General features: G+C 36.6%; 1 protein-coding gene across 1 annotated transcript in view; it reads left to right on the plus strand.

Annotated features, from left to right (window-relative positions):
• The window catches only part of DACH1 (dachshund family transcription factor 1), a 421,261-nt gene that overhangs the window by 217,160 nt on the left and 177,558 nt on the right, over positions 1–26,543 (plus strand). The window contains exon 3 of the mRNA XM_032841074.1: positions 14,754–14,915. Within this exon, the coding sequence (XP_032696965.1) occupies positions 14,754–14,915 (162 nt within the window). The remainder of the gene's footprint in view (positions 1–14,753; positions 14,916–26,543) is intronic.

Genomic DNA, 26,543 nt, shown 5'->3' on the forward strand with positions numbered 1-26,543 from the left:
TTGAAGGACTTACAAGCCAGAGCTCAATGTGGGAGTTTGTTTCCAGCCTTGAATTTCTCAAGTTCCAGAGAGACAGACTTCTATTAGGCCACCGGGCTAGCGCAGCGATGTTTAGATATTATTTCAATCAAAGAACTGTGTTCCATTACCCTAGGATCTATGTCAAGCTGTGGATTAGGTTAAAAAACCAACAAAAGCTCCTGGTGGTTGAAAGATTATAAGTATTTTGCTACATTACTGCATTGCAGGCAGGAGCACGTTCTTTCAGGATTTTAGAGTTTCACAATGTTACAATTAATTAATTGTGTCTATCTAGCTAAAACACTAGTCAGAGTTACCGTCTGCACTTTTAATAAATCCTTTGAATTCCCTTGATCTTTCTTTTTTCTTATCCTCCTCTCTGTGTACTGTAGAACTTTTCTAAACCCGTAAAACTTTGATTAATGGAATAAAGAATCAGATTCGAGATACCTGTTTTTGTTACTCCTCCGTGCTTCTCTGTCATTTGGGTTTCTTGCTAAATGTACCTCAGCCTTTCTCACAAATCATGAACAAAAAACCCCTGAAATTATAAAGCATTACCACCCTTGCTAATTTGAAATCATTTATCCACAGTTGTATATAATTAGCTTTTCACCATACACATTCAAATGTAGTGTTTCTTTTCTAGAAAGTAGTTGGTATTTCTTCATTTTTCCTCCGCTTTTCATTCTTCCCCTCCCCAGTGGTACGCATGTATGTAAATCAGGTAGAAAATAAAGTGGGGGAAAAAAATCATGATTATCAATTGCACTTTTGACAACGATTTGTGTATTCGTTCTCAATATTCAATGTGTAGAACTTGACTTTTTTCCCTCTTGCTCAGAATTCCCATTAAATTGTCTCTAATCTCTGTATTTTTCACTTTCTCTTAAGTCTCTCACTACTCTTGGCAAATATAGAAAAGAAGCGGAGCTACTATTGTAAACGTGCTTCATCCTTGACCCCAAGAGAACTCATTGCTTCCCAGCTGTGAAGAGTCTATTTCTTAGTAGGGAGCCTGGTCCTGCTTTCACCTGGTGCTGCTGGTGTAAGCAGCTATCATGTTCAGATTCAAAGGTGGCCAAGATATCATCCCGAGCACATGTCTCTGCAATGAAGTAGAGCCCACTTCTGTCCAAATGTTGCCAGGTGGGAAGAGGGTTCGGTGCCCTGCTGAGAGCATTGTGATTTGTTGGGGGGAATGTGGTGGGTGGGGGGGGCCAGTTAGGAGCACAGAACGAGCCCACTTTCCTTTTCTGTTTGAGAATATTAAAGGAAGATGCAGAACATGGCTTCTTTTCTTTTCTCACAGCTTAAGTGAACTCTGCTGGGACAAGGATCTACCTTATTTATGCTGTGGTGTGGAGATAAAGATATCAGAATTGAGGGCACGGTAACTTTTGTACTCAACACAGTATCTCCTAAAAAAAAAAAAATTAGTTTAGAACAACTCAGTTTATTTTCTTTACTGGAAAATATTGGGAGGGAAGGTACGACCCACAGGCAGTTTTTGGTTGTGAGTATCAGCTAAAAAGACTAGTTTCTCCTAAAGATTTTAATTGCATGACAATAAAAGGGATTATTTTGCTACTAGTCTTTGTTTTTGAAAATAAGTTTTTTTTTCTAAAATGGATCAAATAGTACATAAATAATGTACTTATTTACAACGCATTTAATGGATATTAAAACTACAGTGGACTTAGTGTGGTAATGGGGAGATTATAAGGCATCATGTTTTGCTAAATGAGAAACTAATTTAAGAGTTAGATTTGTGGAGAATTACAACATGTCTTCCTCCCTTTTGTAGTTTTACATTTAGCTGGAGAGATTATTCTCTAAGATTCAACACCTAAAGAATGCATTTTTTTCATTTTGTTCAAAGCTGACCTCTGCTTTTAGAAAAGTTTATCTGCACTTTTTCATCTGTTTAGAAACATACATTTTTGGTTAAAAGATTGAAGACAATCTCTCTTTGTCTTTTTTTTTTTTTTTCCCTGAGCTAGGGAGGTTGAGATAAAAAAGAATGACTGCTTTAAAAGTCACACATGGCTGTAATTTAAGATTTTTTTCCTCTCATTGTCCGTAACAGTTGAAAGAAACCTTCAATGAAAGTTTATTAACTAGGCCAATGCCTGAGGCAATAAAGGTTCATTTATTACCAGTTTCTTGGCTGTTTTTCTTCTTCTATTTTTCGGTTAAACTCATAGCGTAAGATAATACTTCACAAAATTAAACCTTTGACCTTCTGTAGAGTTAAGTCTCCTTTGATTAGATAAAGTAACAATTTATGGTCCAGCATGAGGTTGCACATGAAATGAATAATGCAATAGACTCCTCGTGGACTGAGAATCTAGTGCTTTTGAAAATTTGAATGCTGTTTAAAGGGGGAAAAGTCTGCTTAAGTGTGTTGTCTTTATGCAGTGTGCACTTTAGCCATATTTCAAAAGGCTTTACTTCCAAGACAAAGTTATGTTTGAATTTTCTAATTCTCTCAAGAAAGACGTATGGTAAAAATGCGGCAGAAAGCTTTGTAACTCTTTGTAGGACTGTCATATGAGTGACGATGCCACACATTCCAGGTATTAGGGAGGTTGAATTATAAAATTAAATAATTACGTGAGAAAAATGACCATTGATTTTACAAACGGAGTTCTACAATGATGGATGACGGGACAATCAGAATATTGTAAGTTGTGGTAACATTATGAGCCACTGTTAACCTATCTTAAATCAAAATGATATTTAACAACTTTAAAGAACAAGAAGCAATATAACATTAATAAACCATAATAATAATGATATTAGGCCAAGTTCTTAATTTTGAAATTAATCCAGTAGGAATTCGGTTCCTTGTTATTATGATGTGGTAACCTTTGTGAATAACAGTGTTCTTAATTTTGTTCTGCTCAAGTCCAGTTATAAATTTGGAACGCCGTAACTCATTGTCAAAAGAGTGATTGGATATGCTTTTCCAGGTATTTCTCTCATTTGTCTTTGTGTTCTTCTCAAAATTGTTTGGGAAAACTGAGAAAAATCTTAGTTCCATCTGTGAAAATATTCCACTGGACTTGCCTAATTACTACAGAATAGAAACACATACTTTCAGACTCAGAATTGGTGTTTGTTTCTGTCTTCAGCTCAGTGAAGGTAGGGAAATGTGTACATAGCACAGGTCCGTGTTTCTCATAAAGCTGTTGTGATTAGCTGGTTGTTTAAATTACTAATTGACATGCAGGAGTTGAATGCTTGAGAGAAGTGTTTTAGTTTTAGTTTGGTTCTTTTTCAATTAGCTTAAATTATTTAAGGTGAATAAATCTACTGCAGTGATTTAGTTTCTTTTAATAGAATCTCATGGTACAACATAAATTAGGTCAAGAGAAGCCACTGGATCAGTCTAACTGCAGACTTTGCTCCTAAAATAAAGGGATGTAAGGAAAATTGAAGATTTGCTAAGATTTTTACTATTGTTTTGAAATAAAGTGAAAGGTTCTATTGGAATACACAAAAGACTCACATTTCTTGCCGTGTTAGGAATTAAATGGTTCTTTCTGTAATAATGATTTTTCACAGCAGGAAAGCAGAAGTGAGTAATAACAATCATGGGTAGCTCTTCCTTGACATACACCTGCTCTGTTCATAGGTGAGCTGGGTTGACTATACTAATGAAACCTCAAAAGGGGAATGATTTTAAACATAGATAGCATTTATTTCTTGAGTGATAAAGTACAAGGTTGCTTCAAAATCAGACAACTAATTTGTCTGCTATACTAAAAATAAAAAATAAGTAACTTGACTCTGATTACAAAGGTGTGCCAAGGTTAGGGCTTCATCTGTTCAACATGCCACTGTCCATAGATGACAACCACTAGAGACTATGAACTATAACCTGTATTTCTTTTTTTTTTTTTTTTAAAGATTTTATGTATTTATTTGACACAGAGAGAGAGACATCGCAAGTAGGCAGAGCAGAAGACAGAGAGGGGGGGAAACAGGCTCTCTGCTGAGCCGAGAGCCCAATGTGGAGCTTGATCCCAGGACCCTAATATCATGACCTGAGCCGAAGGCAGAGGCTTAACTCACTGAGCCACCCAGGTGCCCCTAACCTGTATTTCTTATGCATCTACCCTATCACATGGCTGTATTATATACACTTCTACATTAATTAGGATTATTCTTTTTCTATAATCCAACTTTAAAACTTCAACCGAAAACCTCTTTTTTCCAAGTACTACAATTGGCCTGTCGCCATTCACATTTTCCTTATAACCAAATGAGGAAAATATCTACCTTTTAAGTGCTTGTGGAGATTCAATGAGATGTTGATAGAAATGTTAGAACCTAATGACAGAGGGGTGAAGAATATATTGTCTCAATTAGTCCCCCTGTTCCTGTCATTTTTCAGTGAACATGGCTGTCTATTGTTCCCAACACAGACCTTGACCATTGTTCACAAAGTGTGTGTGTTTTATATAATTACATTTCTTCCTTGTGTCTTTTCCTTGAAAAAAAGGTGCATTCCTATATCAGAAAAAGGTTGTGGCCACACCTTTTCCAGTTACTTTTACCCCCCCAACGTCAGACTTCATGTAAAAAATGGCCACCTCTGTGACACTTTTTTCTTATTTCCTCTCCCCTTCTCCCCAACAACCACATGCTATCTGAATTCTAGAAAAAGGAAAAAAGAGAGAGACTTATTGATGTATCAAAGGATTTAGGAGAGGATTTACATGGTGTTGAGAAACGTAGGTGAACATTTGGGGAGATTATTCATAGGTTAAAATGCCGATGGGGTGACTCCTTTGCAGGAAATTAAATTTATGGCACCATTTCTTCTTTTCACTTATTATACTGTCACCAATATATTGACAAGTAGCCTCTTTAAAAAACATCCTTTCAGAATGTCACACACTGTCAGTTATTCTCAGGCTAGTACAAGGCACCTGCCTGGAGTCATTGCACTGAGTAATTTAGGGTGATGAGTCATGTGAGGAGTAAAAATATTTGGGCCTTAGACAAACATGAGGATATCTAATGAGCAGTTTATTGGAGATGGAATAATAATAAGGGTGCTTTAAAGAGAATGAGAGTCAAAGTTTACTTATTTCAATTTGTTTCTTTATAGAATTTGTTCTATATTCAAGATACGGAGGGAAAATAATGCTTTGCTCTTCTCTTTTTTTTTTTTTTTTTTTTTTTTTTTTGTTGTTGTTGTTGTGCCGTAGTGAAAATATAGGGCTCAAGCTAATATAAATACTGTATTTTACCCATAGTCCAGGTTAAAAGTTGCAGGCACAATTGAAGTTGAAAGACCAGTGTTTCGGTGGCAGATATGTTCTAAATTCTATGAAACTGAATTACAGATGAAAATTTAGGTGAGCTTTCTCAGTGAAGTCAGCTTATACTTGTGACATCATTGGAGTGTCTATAACCTTGCCTTCCTATACAATCTATAAGCTACTTGAGCAAAGGAGATTCATTTTCTTTCAATGATTCTGTAGTTTACTGTATTCTCTACTTTTCTTTTTACATTTATTGACAGAGTCAGTGTGGTCAATGCTGAACTGGGAGTTAAGGGAATTGGGATTACTCTATCATTATTTAATGGTGTGACTTTATAGAAATGATTAACCTCACTGCCCCTAAGTTTCATCATCAGTAAAATAAAAGGGTCGCATTAGATAGTTTTCTCATCTCCATGCTTTAGATGTCTAGACCCCAAGCGGCTGTTAACTATTTTTCTAAAGGCGGTAATGTTAACAGATGGAGTAAAAGTGAGAGTTCTATATTCAAGATCTTTTTGTGCCAACTTCAGCTTTTCATAAATCACCTATTTTCTTATTTTAAACCATAGTAATTTAAAATTTTTAATTAATTGTGTTCCAGCCTGATTCTGTGAGTTAGTGGTCAGAAGCTGAGTGTTTCAAAAACTTTCATGGAAATTCGTCAGTGATTTAACACATGGCCGTAAGACACCCCCATGGTGTTCCCTCCACCGATTTCACTACTGCTGTTACTTTCTTTACTCTGAGAGACTGTGATTTTAAGCTGTTCAGAATAAGAAGGCTAAATTTGATGTCTATTTGATTGATTAGCATTATCAATATTATAATAAACTCTTTCCATATATTTCTCCAAATTAGTGGGGGGTTTTGTTAATCCAAACATTTAAAAAAATCTAATTAAATCAATTGAAAAACTGAAAACTGGTATAGGGAGTGTTTCCATTAATGGCTTCAATGATCAATTTTCCTTTTCTCTGCAGAATATAAATGCGTTTTAAAGGGCAAGAAAAGTCAGTCTAATGGACATTAGGAGACAAATTCACATTCAAAATCTACAGTCTACCCTGATTCACAATTAAGTTGCTTATTCTAGTTGCTTATCATTTCTGTTATTTAATCATTCAAGGGTGAGGACAGGTATATTTCAATCACGATCTTCCTTTATTTAGAAAGTATTGAAAAAATAAATAACTGAAAATTAGTGTCAGTTTTTTAGACAGCTGGTATTTAAATAAGGATAGGAAGAAAACAGGGAACAGGAAAGGTACTGGTATTTTCAAGTTGTTATGTTGAGCCAAAAGTTCTTCTAAGACTTGGAGTGATTTCAATTGAAAACTTATATGGAGCTTACAATGCACCTTCAACAGAGTTTCGCAAAGAGTCTATAGGAACTGTCAGGAGCAGAAAGATTACTTCACAGTAATGACTGTTGAATTGAACTATGCTTTTTGATGTTTTACTTTCTGAATTGAATTGTTGGACAAGATTAATTGCACACAGTGAGAGTTTTAAATGAATGGCGATGTAAAGCATTAAGTTTCTCTGTATGCCACTTGGGGGGAAAAAAAGCCAGAAGGTTTAAATGAATAAATGCATTTAATGCACAATATGCCTGGGCTAATTTTAAAACTCTTTTACTAACATCCTTTATTGAAAATAGAAACCCACTTTATTCATCTGTCTTGGTTATATTGCTGTGGTTGAAGTAATTTAATATTCCTGCTTTCCACTAATCTTCTAGTTCAACAGAAGTAAACAATAGGTTTCATAAATTAAAAATACACTCTTCTGAACATGCTTATAAGATTAAAAAAAAACAAGACAGTAAACATTTATGACTGAAACAAACTAGATTGTTCAAATACTGCCATGATGTATCATGTATATCAATATGGCACTGATATCAGTTAGAATGCAAACAAGGTTTTAAATGATGTGCCCCTTCATTTCAGCTGGAGAATCCGCTTCACACCATCTGCCTATCAGATGGTTAGGAACCAGGACTGCGTATTAATGCCACATGTTCGATTTTCCTCCTTCTTGTAATGGTTAGATTCATATTGCTAATAGCTGTGCATGAGCACTGTCGATGAAATTTCTGTGACGGTGGAGTGATGAGATATTTATAAGCCGCCTGTCTCCCTGAATAATCAGTAGGAAGAATGCCAGACATAAATAACTTATCAATCCCAGAATATTAATAATAACTACCATGGGCTATAACCTACTACATCTTTAAAATGGTTTCTTCTAAATTTGGATAAAAAGTGACATAAAATAATAAAAAAGTCTATCATATGGGAGCTTTGATGGCTTACTATCTCTTGCATATAACTCATTTAACCATTACATTTTGGGAAATACATTTTATATGGAATGTGATGTAAAAGTAGACAACATATCAAACATTTGGAAGTCATCTTGATGTCTTTGAAACCAAAGATCAAAGATTGGACCTTTCAAGTTAATGAGCAAACAAACAGATCAGAGAAAGAATTTGACAGCAATATGTCTCTTTTATTGATATTTATAATCTATAGTTGTAATCTACTCTTTATCACAAGGGGTACTAACTTATTTGAAATAAATAGAATGGGGATACTTTTCCCTTTTTTAGAAAGAGTGATCAGGATTGTATATGGCATTTGAAAGATTTAAAGGCTGTGTTGATAACATTTTTCTTTGTTTTCAAATGCTATCTTTGCAAAGTAAAATAAGACTTGTTAAGTGGTGACAATGCCTGCTTGTCTTCCCCAAAATAAACCCGTGGATTGGTTTTAGGATATTGAATTGGAAGTGGTGAAGGCTTTGTATCAATACAGCACAGAGTGGAGATTTAGTGACTTTAAGATAAATAAGATCAGTGTAGACTACTAAATAATATGTTTAGATAAAAGCATGGATTTTAGATTTCCATTTGTCCAATGGCTAAATTCTCACTCTATACTGTTAGGTAGCTTTTGCCATAGTTCTCTTTTTGTGAGTAACTGAACCAAGGGAAAGAAACATAAGGGCATGATGGACATTCTGGTTACTTTATAATATTTACTACCATTTGTGGAGGGCTAAGAATGTGCCCATGCTTTTGCATATATTATTTTGCCTTTATTCTCCACAATATCCCTATCATGTCAGAATTGATATCTCTGTTTTAGAGATGAGAATGTTGAAGCCTTAAGAATTATATAACTTGCAGCAATATCCCAGATATATCTGATGCCAGTTGTCCAAAGTTTGTATAGCTTTTTGAAGTCCATTTTTTTAACCATCATGTGTCTGTCTATTCCCTATATGATAGTGAGTTTAGGTGACTAGTAATTTCCATCACAGTTGCTTATTCAAGTTGAATTTTAAATATTTTAGTAGAGCATCAAAAAATGAAAGAAAAGAAATCTATAAGCCAAGGAGAGAATAAAGAAAACTAATAATATGCAGTTAAAAAAAAAATACAGAATTTTCTCTGAAGAAGCAGAGCAGCATGAAGCCCACAGCAGTGTGTTTGTGTCAAAATTCAGACAACAATAGGAAAATCAGTGTTTTAAAATTCTTTGTAAACATCTGCTTATTCTTTTATATTATAAATGTAGAGCTTATAGATGTAGATTATATTTTTATAATTATATATTTTTTATATATTTTTATACTTTTATATTATAAAGGTAGAGCTCCACATTTCATAGGAAAGAAAAAAAAATGAAATATCTTTGCATGATATAAGGTTTATGGTCTTTACCCTCATTTTGATATATGATCCTTTTCCTGAAGGCCAACTGGAGGTCTAGGAGTGTACAAACTATGACTTACTATCCTTCCTCTGAAGGAAAATGTCTTTTTAAACAGAATATTTCTTAATCCATTATCTTATTAGTGTGAAATGAGTGTGAAGTATATATTTCTCCCTTGTTGACTGCATTGGATTTAGGGTCTTGTAGAATAAAATGAAATTATATCTAACTAAGCTTCGTTTAGTCCATGTTTTTGTTATTAGTGTATGAAATATTTAAATGTTCTTTGAGAGTGTAAAAAAGTAAGTTTGGTGAGGTAAAATAGGTGGGTTAATCATTTGTTCCTTCAGTATATAATCTCTCTCACACACACACACACACACACACACATTTGTAATTTTTCTCCCAGTGAGAGAAGGAAATCTGGTGAAAAACTTACAATTAAAGAATCAGGAATGATTACTCAAGCTATTTTGGTAACAGTTGCTGTACATACTGAACAGATTCCTATGTGTAAGTGGTTGTTGGAGCTAATAATATGCAGGATTGCAGTGTCAGTAGCACAAAGTGCTACATTACGTTGGCTGGCCTTTTTGCTTCTGCTTTGGTAGGCTCAAGGCACAAGAAGACTTATTTTTACAAAGTCTACATCCCACTAGAGCAGTATGTCTCAAACTCTGATTCCTTGGTTGGACCTGATTTAATATTTTAACAAGTTCCCTTGTTGATGCTTAAGCATACTCGCTTTTGAAAACAAGGGCAATGATGATCTGCTTGGTTAATAAACTTTTATTGTAAGATGTGGAGACACTTTAGTGTCCATTACAGCCCTCAAATAATCTAAGGGCAGTGAACACCAGAATTCGCATGTTTTGTTGCAAGGTGAAAACACAGAGTCCTCAGCCAGTCCCAGACATAGTCTGCGAATGTGTGTCTGCGGGAGACCACCTCTGACTTTGTCATGCGAGACAGCTGGACTTGATGTTGACTATCACTTTGAGAAACCCGGAATAACCTAGTTCTGAGATAAAAATGGTTCGTCTGGATTGGGAAGAGTTAAAGAAGTGGTAAATTTGCAATATAATGTACTCAAGGGAGGGATACTGAAGGTGGACATGACAAAAATCTGTGAATCTGAGGCAGAGGGAACAAATGCTCTGAGAAAAGGGTGAGGCAGGGAGGGAACGGTGCATGATAAACGGCATGGGTTGCCAGTATTTACACAAGTAGACAATCCTTGATGACATGTAAATGTTTTCACGGATTGAATTCTCTATGTAGACTGAAAGCTGAAGTTATTTTGGGAATTTATTATAATTTTTTTTTCAAAGACAACTTCATTTTGGAACAAAATATAAAATGGGACCTCTTTCTAAGAGCAAGTCAGAGGGGATTTGATGATTGCATCAGAGATCTGAAAGGGCCATTGCAAGGCCAACAGGAAGTGCAATAAACACAGAGGGTGGGGTGGGTGAGCCATTTGGTGATCCTCTCCAGCCCTAGGCAGAGGTAGCATGGGAGAGTCCTGCTTTGTATTAGATTCATGAAATTTGCTACTCCTAGTATTTTCACATTGATTGTAACATCAACAAAATGTTTTAATAACACCTATTGTTAAAACAGTGACCATGTTTCTCCTGTGGCTGTCCAAGTAATCTAGTTTCAGAAGTGTTTTTTCATTCAGTGACAATGTGTGGCAGGCATTGTGGTTGATGTTTGGGATGCATATATTAGGGACATGTTTCTGTGCTTTTGGAGTTAGAACCTAGTTAGAGGAGCTAGCCTTAAACCTGCCATCCCCGTTGGTACCTCCCATCCTTCCTCCCACAAAAGAGCATTAAAGAATTCAAGGGTCTGAGTTTGTCCTCTCAAATTGCAGACTGAAATGACTTGGGGAACAGTGAAATCCACCCCCAAAATATACAGATGCAGGAGTCCCAGCCAGGACGTCCTATGTTAGGACTCAGCCAATTGCGTGGCTTGAAAGCGCCTTGGGTGATTCTGATGCACAAAGGATGGCAAGCTCACATGAAGCATGTTGAGAACGCAAACGACAGGATGGCTGGTTCTCCTCTTGAGGGTGTAGTAAGGAGGGTCTGTTCTTTACAAGAAGTGAGTTTTGAGCTGATTCTTGAAATGGTGATCATTGTTTCCCAGGTAGATTGAAGAGTCAGGAGGCTGAGCCTGCTACTCCTAGGGCAGAATATTTAGGCCATCAGATAATGGACACGTGACTAGTCTGGGACAGGGATGGGAGAGCTTTTGTAGAAATGGGAACATGTCCCATGTCTGTCTTGAAAGGAATGTAGAGTCCGCTAGAGGAGATGGGAGAAGGCTGACGTGTCTAGAGCACAGAGAGCAAGTGGGAGCTGGGGGGATGGAATGTGCTACACAGATAGGCAAATCACCGAGCATGACGTGAAACACCACGTGAAATGCTTGCTCTCAAGAGCAGGCATTGAATGTCGTGATTGGATTTTCTTTTCCACAAGGTTATGGTGATTGCTGTACGAAGCCTAAGAGATTGGAAGTGGGGACAGTGCCAGCTGTTGAGAGATTATTACATGGCTCCCCGGAAGAAAGGGTGGCAGTCGGCACTAGAGGGAGCCGGGGAAATGGAGAAAATTGCTTGAATCTGAAAGCTATTAAAGAATTAGAATTGTGAGCCAGGTGAGTTAGTGGGCCTAAAATCAGCAACGGCTGAAAATGTCATCGCTTTTTTCCTGACTGCATTAAACTAGACGAAAAATTCAATACTTATAAGTATTATATAGTTCAGTGATAGCATGTATAGGTCACATGCTTCCAGTCGTCCCCCTTATCTGTGGTTTCCTTTCCCCCCATTTGGCTAACTGCGGTCTGGAAGCAGATGATCCTCCTTCCGACAAATCATCAGAAGGTCATTAGTAGCCCAACGCTATGTCACAGCACCGGCGTCATTCCCTTACTCCACTCCATCACACAGATAGCTTATCATCGCACGTCATCACGAGGAGGGCGAGTGCAGTACAATGAGATATTTTGAGGGGGGGAGAGAGACCACATTCATGTAACTTTTATTACAGTTCATTGTTATAATTGTCCTATTTTGCTGTTAATCTCTTACTTCCTAATTTATAAATTAAACGTTGTCATAGGTATGAACGTATAGAAAAAAACATAGTATATAGAAGATTCAACACCATCTGTGGTTTCAGCAACTGAGGGGGTTCTTGGAACATACCTCCCATGGACAAGGGGGGAACCACTGTGTATATTTTGAAATATGTATTTGAAATGTAAAACTGCAGGGTTAGACTGTCAAGTGGACAAATAGAATAGTACCATAAATAAGATCAGATACATAAAATTATAAAAAAAATATTTTTAAAGGTCAAGGGTTAGTGTCACCAGCTAAGGAGAAGTAAGATTCTTCTAGCTGAGGGGGGTGTGGCCAGTCCATCATATCCTGCAGGAAACAGCTAGGACTGGACTTTCTGAGGGAGTAGAAACACTAGGGCATGCCTAGTGTTTAACAACATGATATGCCCGGGGGCACTTGGGTGGCTCAGTCGGTTGAGCATCTGACTCTTGATTTCAGCTCAGGTCATGCTCTCATGGTTGTGGGATCAAGCCCCACATCAGGACCCAGCTGAGCGTGCTGCTGTTTAAGATTCTGTCTCTCTCTTCTCTTCCCCTGTCCCCTGTCCATGCTCTCTCTGTCTCTCAAAAGCAAAACATGATATGGCCTTCTTCACGCGATCTATCCCATTTAATCCTCATATTGTGGCTACATCATGCATAGTTATATTTCATGCTACTGAATTTGACTCAGATGTGTATAATAATAATAACAATCATATCTCAAGTTGTAGTTTTATCTTCCTTATTTGAATGCTATTACCAAGATTTACCTGCTGCATAAAAACAAAGATAAAGGGGTACCTGGGTGGCTCAATGGGTTAAAGCCTCTGCCTTCAGCTCAGGTCATGATCCTGGGGTCCTGGGATCGGGCCCCGCATGGGGCTCCCTGCTCGGTGGGGAGCCTGCTTCCCTTCCTCTTTATCTCTGCCTGCCTCTCTGCCTACTTGTGATCTCTCTGTCAAATAAATACATTAAAAAAAAATCTTAAAAACAAAAAACAAAAAAGATAAAGACCTGGAACTGTCATCAGTTAGAGATGGGGCAACACTAGGCAACGACAGGAAGGGGCATGTGAGATGGTCACATTTGTGACAAGGCAAAATCGAGAGAGAGAGCTGCTGGGAAACACGAGGAGAATTTTAACAGGAAAGAGAATGTTCTGAAACAACTTTGAAGGAAATGAGTAAATGGGGAGTAAATTCAATCATAGGAAGATGAGAGAATCAGTTCAAGTTGGGACTTAAAAGGCAACAAATGTACACGCTAGACCCAGATGAATTCTTTGAGTTTACATCAGTGCCTTTTTAGAAGGTAGTTATCAGTTTTTCACTCAAAGATCTATTCTGAAGGTCTTGTTGCATTGGGGTGAAAGTTGTCAAGGCCTCTTTGGTCTGATATGAAGGAAAGGTGAGCTCTTCTAACCTCTAAAAAAATAGAGATTTCTAGGAAAAAAAAAAACCAGACTTTCTTACAGTTTCTGCGGCTGTAACTTATTTGCTGTAGTAACTAGAAGTGATGATTAGTGGGGAGGAAAATAGGAGAGAGGTGTTCCGGCTCCAATCCACCAGCTGGGAGTGCAAATAAATCACTCAGATAAATTCAAATGGAGCTGAAGCACTGTAGTCACAAACTCTGAAGCAGCCATAGCAAAAAAAAAAAAAAAAAAAAAGAGGATGGGGAGCAGGGTTATATATCCTGGACTGCCAAAATTTTAGAATTGGGGAGATTATTCAGATGTTGCAAAGTCTGTCATTTTGCAGGTGAGGGATGCCAGGATGAAAGGAACTGACCTGTTGAAAAAAAGTTCACAGCTTTAAGAAAAACAAACCCATCCCCTGCTCCAGAACCTCAGCAGGCTATCTATGGCCTGTCCATAAGGCATGGCCCTCGCTTTCTGTTCTGCCACAGTCTGGCCTCAAATTCTGTGTCTAGTCTCATGTCCACTCCTATGTCCCACTCTCTGGACGAGCAAAGGTGAACTGTTCTGGACAAACATGGCACAGTGGTTCAAAGTGTTCACTCTGGGGCTAAAAGTCTGGCAGCCAGGAGGTCAGGGAAGGGAGCCGTGGGGCAAAGCTATTCCAGACAAAGGGAAAGGCACAAGCGAAGGCACAAGCTCGCAGAGGCAGGGCACGTGTGCCTATTGGTGGCATGTGCAGGTGGCTGGAGGGTGGCCTGAGGATGAAGAAAATGGAGTGATTAGGTAGGTTTACACTTCCTAGTGAAAGGTTTTGTGAATTGAGCTCAGCAGTTCAGACATCCCTCCCCTCCCCGTTTTCTCTAGGCAGCTGCAGAGGATTTTAAACAGGGAATAACATATTCAAACTGGTCTGTTTGAGAGAGAATTCTGGATGCATTTCTACCGTGATCCTTCTACGTATGAATGATGTTTCTGCGAATATTTAATTTGGGAGTTTAGAGTGCATTCTCCCCATCCTATCAATGTTTTCTCATGGGCTGGTGGATAGTGAACACAGGTTATCAGAGTGGCGCCCAGAGTCAGATACTCTCATATGTTTGTATGTGTGCTCTATAAAGTACATGGGCTGGTACATGAAAGATCAGAATTTGAATTACCTTGTTTTTAATTTATTCTTTTAAGGTCTGACAGCAGCAGCCGCAGCAGCTGCCGCTGCTACCAATGCAGCCATCGCTGAGGCAATGAAGGTGAAAAAAATAAAATTAGAAGCCATGAGCAACTATCATGCCACTAATAGCCAACATGGAGCAGATTCCGAAAATGGGGACATGAATTCGAGTGTCGGTAAGTTGTATGTTCACGGAAACTTTTGTGATCTTGTAGGAACTAAATTACTTCCTTTTCCAGAACAGAACCGTCAAGTGCCCATTCAAGAAGCTGGTCCTTTTAGCTTAGAAAACAGTGGATATTTTGGAGGTGCTATTTGCCAGTCTAACAACAGGCATTCTGAATAAATAATTGGCAACATAATTTTTTAACACAGGGTCAGCTTTCTGTAGGCAATGTCTACTAACAGCATTCAGTTAACATCTTTTATAATACAAGTAAGTTTTAATAATCAGAATTTTAGTTGAGTTGAGTTTAGTGTAGTTCAGTTTTTATAGAGAGCATGTGTGAGTGGGTAGGGAAGGGCAGAGGGAGAAAGAAAATCTTAAACAGGCTCCACACCCAGTGTGGAACCCCAGGCAAAGCTCTATCTCAGGACCCTGAGATCATGATCTGAGCCAAAATCAAGAGTCTGACATTTAACTGACTGAGCCACCCAGGAGCCCCAATAATCAGAAATTTTAAATATTGACTAGCATAATTACAGGCAAACCCATACTTTATCTTTTTAATTCCTGATGGATTTGTTATCAAATAAGTTTGCATCAGCATTGGGACATGTAAACTCAATTCTTTCATGTGCTATCAAGAATGAGAATTATCTTGAGAGTTAATTCTTTATATATAACCATTATCAGCATGTCTCATGGTAAATATACAACTTCAATTTCTCCTGATTGTTTTTTTTTTTTCCTTGAGATTTGGAGAAAGAGATGAAAAGTGAATAGTCATTGTTTAAACGCAAACCAACAGCTTTCATTTTGCAGAACTCACTTGGGTCGTTCATTTTTCAAATACAACTTCACATGTGAGTTAACATTTTTATTGATGATATCTTTTACGTCTCTGTGTCGGTGAGATCAAATGTATTCTGCCACTGCCCTGTATCGTTTCTCTTTAAAATTTAGAAATCGTGCTCAATATATAATTTAGCAAGAGAAATTTGGCTATTACAAGATATGTATAAGATACTCTATCCAACATATGTTCATGAAGGACACAATCATTCTTGGCAGTTCGATTAAATTTTCTTCTCCATGCAGTGTTTTAATAGATTATTTCTTTGGATACTCAGCAGCTCTCTACTTTCTGTCCAGGGTCAGACAGTTAAGGGTATATGAAGGAATGCTACAGATTATAGTAATAATCATTCTTACAACAGTTTCATGGGAGCATACGCTAGGTATTAATATTAGCGTAGGAAGTAATTGTCAAATATATACACAATATGCAAAATATCATTGCTGCAGTGATGCCAAAGGGTAGCTTCTAAAGGAGAAAAGGGGAAAATAGAACTTTCCCCATAGCACTACACAAAGGAAATATAAAAGAGGCAGCGATAATGGGGCTGATTTGAGAATAGATTATAGAGAAGGTGGCAGTTCTTAGAAGGATGAAAAGATGTGGAAGGGAGCCAAAGCTATGGCCTTACAGCTGGAAAGGATGAAGGAAAACATGACTGCTTGCATTTGTGCAGCTCCTAGAGAGAGGATAGAGGGCTGCGGGTTGTTAAGGTCATGGTTCACACACATAAATTCAGACTTTTGAAAATTAAAAACTGTTTTGAAATAAAATGAATGAATTTTAATTCTCTTTTTGGAACTATTAAGTACATTTTTAAAAAAATAAGCAGCCTCCTTCTTCAGCCTGTAAAGTAGAACAAAAGTAGACACTTAAAAACAAGTAATTGGCCACTATAAATTTTAGTTACCATTGCAAAACAATCTGGATTGTTTCCAGAATTTTAGAAGAGTAAGCGTTTAATGCAGGTTCTTCTTGCTAGTTGGTGTTGGAAATGGGAATATTTAAATTAAGCAATTTAATAACATTGAAAACAAAAGATATTAAAACATGATAATCTCTGTTTGAATTTCCTGAGCAGCAGAACAGAAGTTGACTTTGGAAAATCCAATAGGCATAAGATAAGGAGAACATGGTTCATAATTAGGCATTGACATACATTTCATATTTGCTATTATAGAATAACATTTGCCTACTGACCAAATTGTGGTTTACCTTAATGATTTTGGCACATGGGCTACCATAATGACTTAAAAAAAGAAACAATTTGGTTTTTCTTTCGTGTTCTAGTTGGCGGAAATCACTTTTCTTCCATCAAGGTATTTAGTTGGCTCTTCATGTTGCTTTTTAGTTTTGACCCCCACCGTCCAACATCAATTTGAATCAGGAGCAAAAATTTATTTGAGTTTTCCTACAGAGTCTTAATATTTTTAGAGTGTGTTAACATTGGTGTCATTGCTCGTCCTTGAGGCAGGTAGATCATTTCTGTTAGATATATGTAGCTGATTTGGGTGGGGGGGGAAATGTTATCATTGTCATTTTTATTCTAGTCTCACATGCCGCTGTCGTCTGAGAATTTATGATTTATTATCCTTCCAGAGCACACCCCCTCCCTCCTTTTCTAGAGATCAGTGAAAGAAGGTTTGGTGGAGGGGTTGGGTGAGGAAGGTACAGGGAACTCCTGGGTGTTGAGTTGAGTTCGCATAGATCAAAGTAGTTGCTGAATTGGGCTGTTGCTTTATACGGCCCCCCATCTTCTGTTTCTGACAGCAGTGCCTGCCTCTTGGTACGTTTTCAGCAATTACCTGTTCTGTGACTTTGGGAAGTTATGTAAACTTTCTGAGCCTAACATTGCATATTGGGGGAATGGCATAATAATATCTACACCACGAGAATTAAAGGAGATCCTGTTAGTCAAGTGTTTATTTATTACGTCTGCTTATCCCGTTGTTGGGTCACCAGTAAGGTTATCATACTGGTACTGCTTTTGCTATTATTATTATTCCAAATTTGCTCTCCTGAGAATTACCTTCTTCCTCTTTCTACAACCATGAATTATTTCCTTCTCTGTTTCCCTTTGTCTCTGTTAGGTATTTGTTAAGCTGTAGGCTTGTCAGTAAATTGAGAGGGGAGCTTTTGTGTCCTTTGGATTTTGTTTGCATTTGACTTTAGCTCATTCTAGTAACACAAAATGATTATAATCCCATCCCAGTACTCAGTGGGCATCCAGTCTATGGGAGGAATGGCTATGTAAGCAGGCAGTCAAAACAGGATATGCTGGATCCAGGAGCATCAGCTAGCTAGCGTAGGAAGTGGTATAGAAGCATACGGATTCTAGGAGGAATCCCAAGAATCTCAAAGGCCTATATTTCAGAATACAACCTTACTGCTCTCATGAATCTATCAATTGTCTCTTTGAAGGAGTGAAGCCCCTCGGAGGGGTGCCACTTACATGATGTATTGTTGCTGCTCAGCCCTGCCTGAATACAGTGACATTTTTGAGATCACTTCAGGGTTCATTTTCTCTCGTACTCATCTGGCTCATAAGTTCTGGTGAACATTTTAGGTTCTCCTGTGTAGAAACATTACCTGAGTTCCCACCCCCAAACCCCCACCCCAGGTATAAGTAAATCTATATTGCCTCAGAAAACAGATTTTGTGTTTGTTTGGTTTGGTTTGATTTGGCTTAGTGAGGTGAAGGGATCTTTTCATTACACAGAACTCCTTCCAGTTCTTAATATGAATTGTCAAAATTAGCCAAAAAGAAAAAAAAAAAAAAAAGAAGGTCTTTAGAGCAGTCGATGACACTGACAAATTATTATTTTATATGCCAATTTTACATGGTAACCTTGAGCTCACATCTTTCCACCAGAATGATCATTTTAGGAAGAAGTGAGGACTTCGGGATAGATCCGAGTGAGGCATCAGCACACTGAGTAAAATATATGGCCGTGTCTCCATTCTCCCTCATCCACAATCAATTGGATTCTTTTAGTTTAATATTTACTTGCTAAGATGAGATGCTAGTCTGCATGGTGATAAACAGTCCGCTCCTGGCATCTGAAGGTGACCTGTCAGTTCATATGGACAAATCTCCTGCTTACTGAAATGTACAAAATAAATCATTAAAGCAGGCAGGTGCTCATTCCCAGATTTAAATCACCATAGATTTATGATTTGAATTAATGCTTCATTTGGCCATAGAAATAGATGCTGAGACAAATGATATGCACTGGTTGGGGTTTCCATACTGTAGCCATCCTGATATTGATTACTGAGATGTCTTTGCAATCTCTTGTTTATATCAAGTACTATCTTGTGACAGGTTGGCTGATATGAGCTACATTGTAGATAAGAAGGAAAAATGTCCTGGATTCTTTTTAGTGGCAACACTATCCACAACATACAGGCCAGATAAATTGCTATTTTTTTTGCTTTAGGGACTGATCTACATAACCAGCTTAAAAAAGTGCTGCTTGGAAATTGGGACTAGGATATTGGAAAAGCAGAATTTAAAACCGGTGAACCCAAGGTCAACCCCATAGTATCTATAGCTGTGTTTTTATCTGCTTATCTCTTTTGGGGGGCATCATCCACATTTTTGAGGGTACTAAATTAATCACAGTCGATTTAATCTAAATAAAGGAAACTTATTTTTACTTCTAGTTTTTAAATGCTGTATAAATATTGACACAGTGAGCATCTCGGTAGTTTCTGTGTTATTTAAATACTTGCTAAACCTAATATCTTATTCCCTTAACTAACGATAACAAAGGAAATGACTCTTCAAAGATAAATACATTAAATATTATTCCCAAGTGCAAGACTTTGTGCACTATAATTTACCAGGAGGCAGGAAAAGACTGCATTTTTACCTTCTCTTAACATTTTATTTAAGGAAAACACTATGTACACAGTTTAAAGAATGCTCGGAGGATTTAAGAGGGACCTTTGCCACTAGCTAATATCTGACTCATAGAACTGGTAAACAGCTATCAACAATAGTAGATGGCTTGCTTAGTAGGAAATGAGTTCATATCTATTCAAAATGTGATCTCAAAACAGATGTCCCAAGAAAATCTCATTGTTTAAACTATAGTCAGAAACCCTTAACTGCTGTTATTTCTTTAAGGAAGTGAAGTCATCTTAAGGCTTCAGAATGTCTCTTTCTGAACACCGTGGAACACAAGCAAGAGTATGCTGATGCAATGATCCACCAAATCCACACTCCTCACATGCCTGAGATGTGCGATTTGTTTTCATTCGCTCAAGGTTGCAATAGTTAACAGGGTGTGGGAATTTCAAAGCAAACACAAAAACTTGAGTTTGGGATGAACAGCTGTGTTCTTCCTTAATATTCTTTACTCCTTCTTTCTGTCCATCAACAGCAGTAACAACAACAACACTACCACCAAAAAGGAGGCAAAGAAAAGCCGGGCAGATAGGAGATAAAATTATCTAACCCAGCTGACCATCCTCTTATTTTTTTTTTTTTAACACACAAACACACTCCTGCAGAAGTAGAATAGTTTATGCTGTAGTCATTTCCTTTCTTCTAACTCACGTGTGTATTTGGAAGGAAAAATTAATTTTATGATCTCAGGAAAAAGTCTTGGAGACCTTGAGAAAGCAAATAAAAGGAAACTGAGTACACAGGCCACCAAGCAGAGCTCTGCAGTTGCACATTGGATCCTCTGCCTTGGCAATGTTAATGAACCTCAAATCCTTCCTATAATTAGATGAGGGAATTGCTTATATTTTCAAACAGATGATGCTGCTATAATGAAACGATTGACAGGGAATTTAAGAGTGTCTACAGTAGTCATTTGGTTTCTGTTATAAAAAAAAAAAAGTTTAAAAAGAAGATTGGCTTTAGACATAGGTCCTGAGAGAGGTAGTAATTTACATAGCATGCTATGACAGGTGTCTTTGTATAGTAAGGAAATAAAATAGAAGACTAGAGAAATGATGGGCAGGTACAGCAATTTTTTGGGGAGGGGTGTCCTATGCTTATTCTGCTTAGGTTTTTTAAAAGGGGCCGAGGCTCAAGAGATGGTTCCGGATTGAGTGCACAGCTGTAACTGCTGATGAGCTAATTGCTCCTTATCTCTCAGCCCCATTCATCTTCATTTTTTACCAATTACTGAGAATTATCTGTGTTCTCAGTTGGATATGAGAGTTAATCCTTTTTGGTTAAGCTGGCAGTACTGTGAGCAGATTCCAAATCGGAGGGTGAAAAAGCCAAAGCAAGCTTGCTCTAAAAATGTCTCCAGTTCAATTACAGTATCACTGATTCATAAGAAATTTGCCATTGTTTAACAGATTAAATGTGGAAAGTTTTTTTTTTTCAAACTTTCTTAATGTTTCACTGCCTAACAATGATTTGTAAGATCCTTCTTCCTGTCTGATGAGTAAATTTAACAATATGAACAGCCAGGGTCTTGTAAACATGGAAACATACACACAAGACTACCCTAAAAGGCCAAAAAGATTCTGACACATGAAATGAGACATATTTTAGAACTGATAGCTGTCAATTTATATATAAACACTTTAAATTGATGCTTTTGCTCTGTGACTTCACATATGGTGAAGAAAGTATGTCCAAACATAAACCTTTTCACAAATGTCACATTAGTGAGATTTTAATGGAAGGACCACATAAGCATCTCTTGAAAGTGTAGGAATTGCCATGGTTTGTAATTCGATCGATTGTGAGTAAGCCATATGGTTCACATCATTCCCTATGCAAAAGATGTCTTCATATCCTGACATTTCTCACAAAATTGCTTAGCCCAACATTAAAAATCTAAGAAGTAGTAAGCTACTCTTTCATACATTTCAATGCATTTGTAGATATTTAATACTTCTGGCATTTTTCTTTATTAACTATTTTAAATATGGTAATCTAATGTGAAAATATAAAGAACAGACAGCTAACCTGAAATTGTCAAAAATTAGTGTCTAAAATTTAAACATCTTCTAACATGATCAAGGTAAGTCCTTTTAGATGTATCCACAAACTGAGATGGGAGAGCGGAGAGCAAAATATGACAGAAGATTTAGCTTCTAGTAGTAACATAGCTAATAAATAACTCAGCTACTCAGATAAGTCTCTTAATTTCTCAGCTTTCTTATTAATAAATAAGCAGCTTGATGCTCAGTTACCCTCTTGGCTCTAAAATTCTTTGATTTTTGAAAACTCCATAGAAGATAAAAGGCAAGAAGTTATACTTTATGGTGATTTCTAAAATAAAACACAAACCTGAAATAATGTAAATGTTCAAAACAAGACACCATTAAGTATATTTTAATACACAATTTCCCATACTATTATAGCAATTACACATGATAGGTAAGGGCTGGAAAATATTTAATTTGAATATAAAAATGATATAGAATTTTATACCCTTGTAATATATATTTATATATATATCCCCATTTCATTAGAGTTGGAAGGAACTGAGAATGTTATTGTGGTAGAATTATGAATAGTTTCTCAAAAAGTTTAAGATAGTGTTAAGTTAGATTATTTTTAAATGACACATGAGTATGTTAAAAACTGGTCATTTTATTAGGCCCCATTTCATGATTTTCTAGCAAATGCATCATTTTCCATTTTTTCTCATGACTTTTTAAAATATCTTTATTGGTTATGTAAAAGAAGAGAAATACCAATGATCATAACAGTGACTATTTATGGAAAAAAATACATTTCAATTTTTAAAAAAACAGTTTCTCACTTAAAAATTTTTGAGCACATATTTCTAAATCCATGCTTATACATTAATAAAATAACCAGAGTTTGATCAGTAACACAAACTAGCTTCCTGTATGAATTACTAAATATATTTCATGATATAGATAAGTGGAATGCAGAGAACATTTCCACTTTTTATTTAGTGTCTGCTTCGTTTTCATGACGTTCATTAATTGATATGGGTAGTTGAAGAACATAATTAGTAAACACTAGCCTAATGGTTTTGTTTTAGTTTTAATGTTACTTATTCTTACTAATGACAGGTCAGTGAAGTAACCCTGATAATTCAAGCATTTCGTATTAAAAAATGTAAATTAAAATCTTTTATTTGATATTCTATTCTTATAATCATAAAACATAAGCAAATGCAGGATATACTCACTTGGATATGTTATAGGCTAGACTCCATCTCATTCTAGCGGATCGAGAGCACTTATGACAGCCTTGAAAATACAATTTTCATTGAGAGGAGCCCTAAAAATGATCCTTGTCAATCTATACCAACATGTCATAATGTTTATATAAACTTCAAAAATATAGTGGTAGCAAGCATTTCAGTTTAAAATAACTTCAGGCCTTCTTCAACCCTTTTAATGTCAGATAACTCATTTTATTCACTAATATGACTGTTTTACCTGTTTTACATTTTAACTTCATATGACGATACACAATTAAATGAAGCTTTGACTTTGGGTTCTGTAAATTATAACATATGTATATGTTTAGTGATAGAAGTTTCAAATATCCCAGGATGACCTGATATTAGAAAGTTTATTCTTGGGGCGCCTGGGTGGCTCAGTGGGTTAAAGCGTCTGCCTTCAGCTCAGATCATGGTCCCAGGGTCCTGGGATCGAGCCCCACATCGGGCTCTCTGCTCAGCAGGGAGCCTGCTTCCTCCTCTCTCTCTCTGCCTGTCTCTCTGCCTACTTGTGATCTCTGTCTGTCAAATAAATAAATAAAATCTTAAAAAAAAAATTAAAGAAAAAAAAAAAGAAAGTTTATTCTTGGAGCTGTCACTAGGGTGTTCATGGTCCAACATCCCTGTGAGTGTGAGCTCCCCAAGTTTATAACTCAGAGCCCTCTTTCCCTGTCACCAGATATGGTGCTGCACAGTTGTGTGACTGATTCTTCTCCAAAGTATCCAAATATTCCAAAATCGTACAGAGTCATCTGTCTGAATCCTGGCCTGTCAAATTGAATAAAAAACGGAATAACTAAATGATAATAAGTAAATAATGCTGTCGTTGACATCAGTGCCTGAAAGTGTCAATTCACTTAGGATGAAATAATGTGGTGTACATAATCTTGCAGACTCTAGATGCCCCCCCCCACCCCATGAACCTCGATCATTTGGAAAAGAGGAAAGAAGAGAGGACTTAAATATGGTTTTCTTTAACAGCAGGTTATAATGGAAACACAGACCCTTACATCCAGTGCTGAGAGAATTACCAGTTTGATAATGATTAGGAATGTTGTTATTAAAACAGTATGTGCAGTTCATTTTCAACAGTTTTGAATTAGAGTGTGCACTAATGAAACAGATACGGTTTCCTTCACAAAGGGCAGATCTGTGAGTTAATATCGCTGCAGCAGTGCCTCGCAGACCCTGCCTTTAGCTCTATTTGTATTTCACAGCATGATAAGCAAAGAGTGTTGATTTCCAAGGATCCTGCTGATGAAAGGTAATGGCATTATTACATCTTTATCTCAAAAGCAGGACTGAGTGGTAAATGATTTTTTTTTTCTCTGTTGCACAAAAGATTTCTTGGTTAGAAAGCCTTTTTTATTTCTTGACTCGTTTTGGTCTTGGAAATGAGATGTTATTATTTAATGTCTGCACAGCAAGCTTGAAAGCACCTAATAGCGAATGGATTGGAAGTGAAGTACCTCCTGCTCCCAGATATGGATCTTCTCAGTCACACGCTGTACCAGCTGTCATCCCAGCCATACTGCTGTGATTTAATTAGTCTGTTTATGTCCTTTCTAATAATATTTCCATCTCTATGAAAGGGCAAATGCGACAGGGACTTTTTCCCTTTCTGGTTCTGCAGACTGGAGAATGTGGCCTACATCTGATATGTGGGGGCACAGGATTGAATCACCATTCCTGTCACTTCAAGCTGTTGATAAATTGTTCAGCCAAGAAGTGTACTTACTTCCTTGGGGTCATTTGTAGTCTGGGAGTGATAATCTGCATAGGGACAAAGGAGAGAGGATTTGCGTGTATATGTGTGTGTATCCAGCCATATATATATGTTAGGTGTTGAAATATATATATATATAAATGCAGGTGTTGAAAAGTTAACACAAATGATAAGAAAATGTGAGCTCCGTATTTTTACCAACGCTGTGCATGTTTTTATGGCACATATTTAAGTCTTTTCATCAACTGAGTTCTTGCAAAATTATAACATTTCAGGAATTCACAGGAAAGTTTTCCACTTTTTCTAAATGAAGCTTCAAGAAACGGGTTATTCATCTGAAATTTTACATGTAGAACTGCATTGGTTGGGATCTTTGGGAAAAATATGTTTTATACAATATATTACATTTCCAGATATCTAGGGAAAGAAAGGTTTGCCATCTCTATAGAACATTTAATAATTGTATTTTTACTTAAACTTTTCCCCCAAAAGTATATTTAACTTAACAAGGTAGCTTATGCTCAAAACAAACTCCACACACAAAATTGTGTAGGAAAGCACAAATTAATAAGCAAATAGAAAGGTGATAGGACTTTATTAAATATAAAGTGGTGATTAATAGTTTATACTCAGGCTCTATGTGTGCCATTTGAGTGATTCAAGGCCATTCTCAAACCCAGCGGCCTTGTGAGTATCCTTGCTTCTGCCTTAGGATTCTAAATCTCTAATGTCTTATGAGATACAGATCCATATAAGAGATGGAAGAAAAAAGGGTTTCTGAAACCAATTTCAGTTGTTTTAATTTCACTCATGTTTGTCTTAGAAACAAAAAGTCTATCATTTATAAATAATCTGTTAAATAGTTAATTAGCTCTATGTGTTTTAATCTGCTTTTTAGAAATAGATTGCTTTTTCTTTATTTCTCTATAATTTATCTAAGTGTTGAAATTGTGTTACAGAGTCTTCTGTGCTCTCTTCTTTTTGGATTATTTTGCCTTTGCTTATGTCCCGATTTTCCTCTCTCATTCTTTACTTTTGGATAACCCAACTACATGTTTGGAAGAGGGCTTTTTAAAACAATGGGTGTGTATATATTGACAATGTAAGTCCAGTATTTATTTTATGTAAAAACAGCAAGGTTAAAAAATGCTAATCTTCTCAAGATGATCATATTGTTTTAAAATGATTTCCTTTAGCAACCTAAATGTCAGCCTCTCTAGAGTTGCTTGTGTTAATGCACACAGGTATGTGTTTACTTTCTTCTTGTTTTTTTATCTACCTATCATTGTCCAAACCTGTGCCTACATCAAGAGCAAATGTCACACTCTAGAATTTTTTAAAAATAAAGGTATCAAATGAGCATCAGGATTATAAAATTTCTTGTTTCTCTTAGTAAATGATGGTGCTATTTTTCTTCCTTTAGGTTCCTCTTCTTGATAATATATGACCTTAGCAATAAAATAGCTAGATATCTCTCTTTCTCTCTCACACACAAACACACACACATATTCAGTCACTCATACTTGTAGCCCAGTATTTCAGCTTTCAAGAATCTCTTATTAACTTTTTATAGGTATAAACTAGCTTTGCTAAATACATTTGCTTAATTATTTTATTTCATAAAAATGTACACATTTATTTTGCTGTCTTTTCACGAGGTCTAATTTCACTGTTTTCTACATTGGCTAGACTGTGGAAAGTAAATGTTGATGATTAAGTTATCTTGACATGAACCGTTTTCATGCTTTGAAAAAACTCACCACGAAGCATTTGATGGTATTTTTTATTAATTGGATAAATGAATTGTGAGATGTGTGATTGCATGATGATGTACTCATTTAGTTGTTGCTTTTTGCTTTTACTAATCTCTGTCATATTGGA

The sequence above is a fragment of the Lontra canadensis genome, unplaced genomic scaffold (genome assembly GCF_010015895.1).
Source record: "Lontra canadensis isolate GAN:19392208 unplaced genomic scaffold, GSC_riverotter_1.0 scaffold119, whole genome shotgun sequence".
Classification (NCBI taxonomy): Eukaryota; Metazoa; Chordata; class Mammalia; order Carnivora; family Mustelidae; genus Lontra; species Lontra canadensis.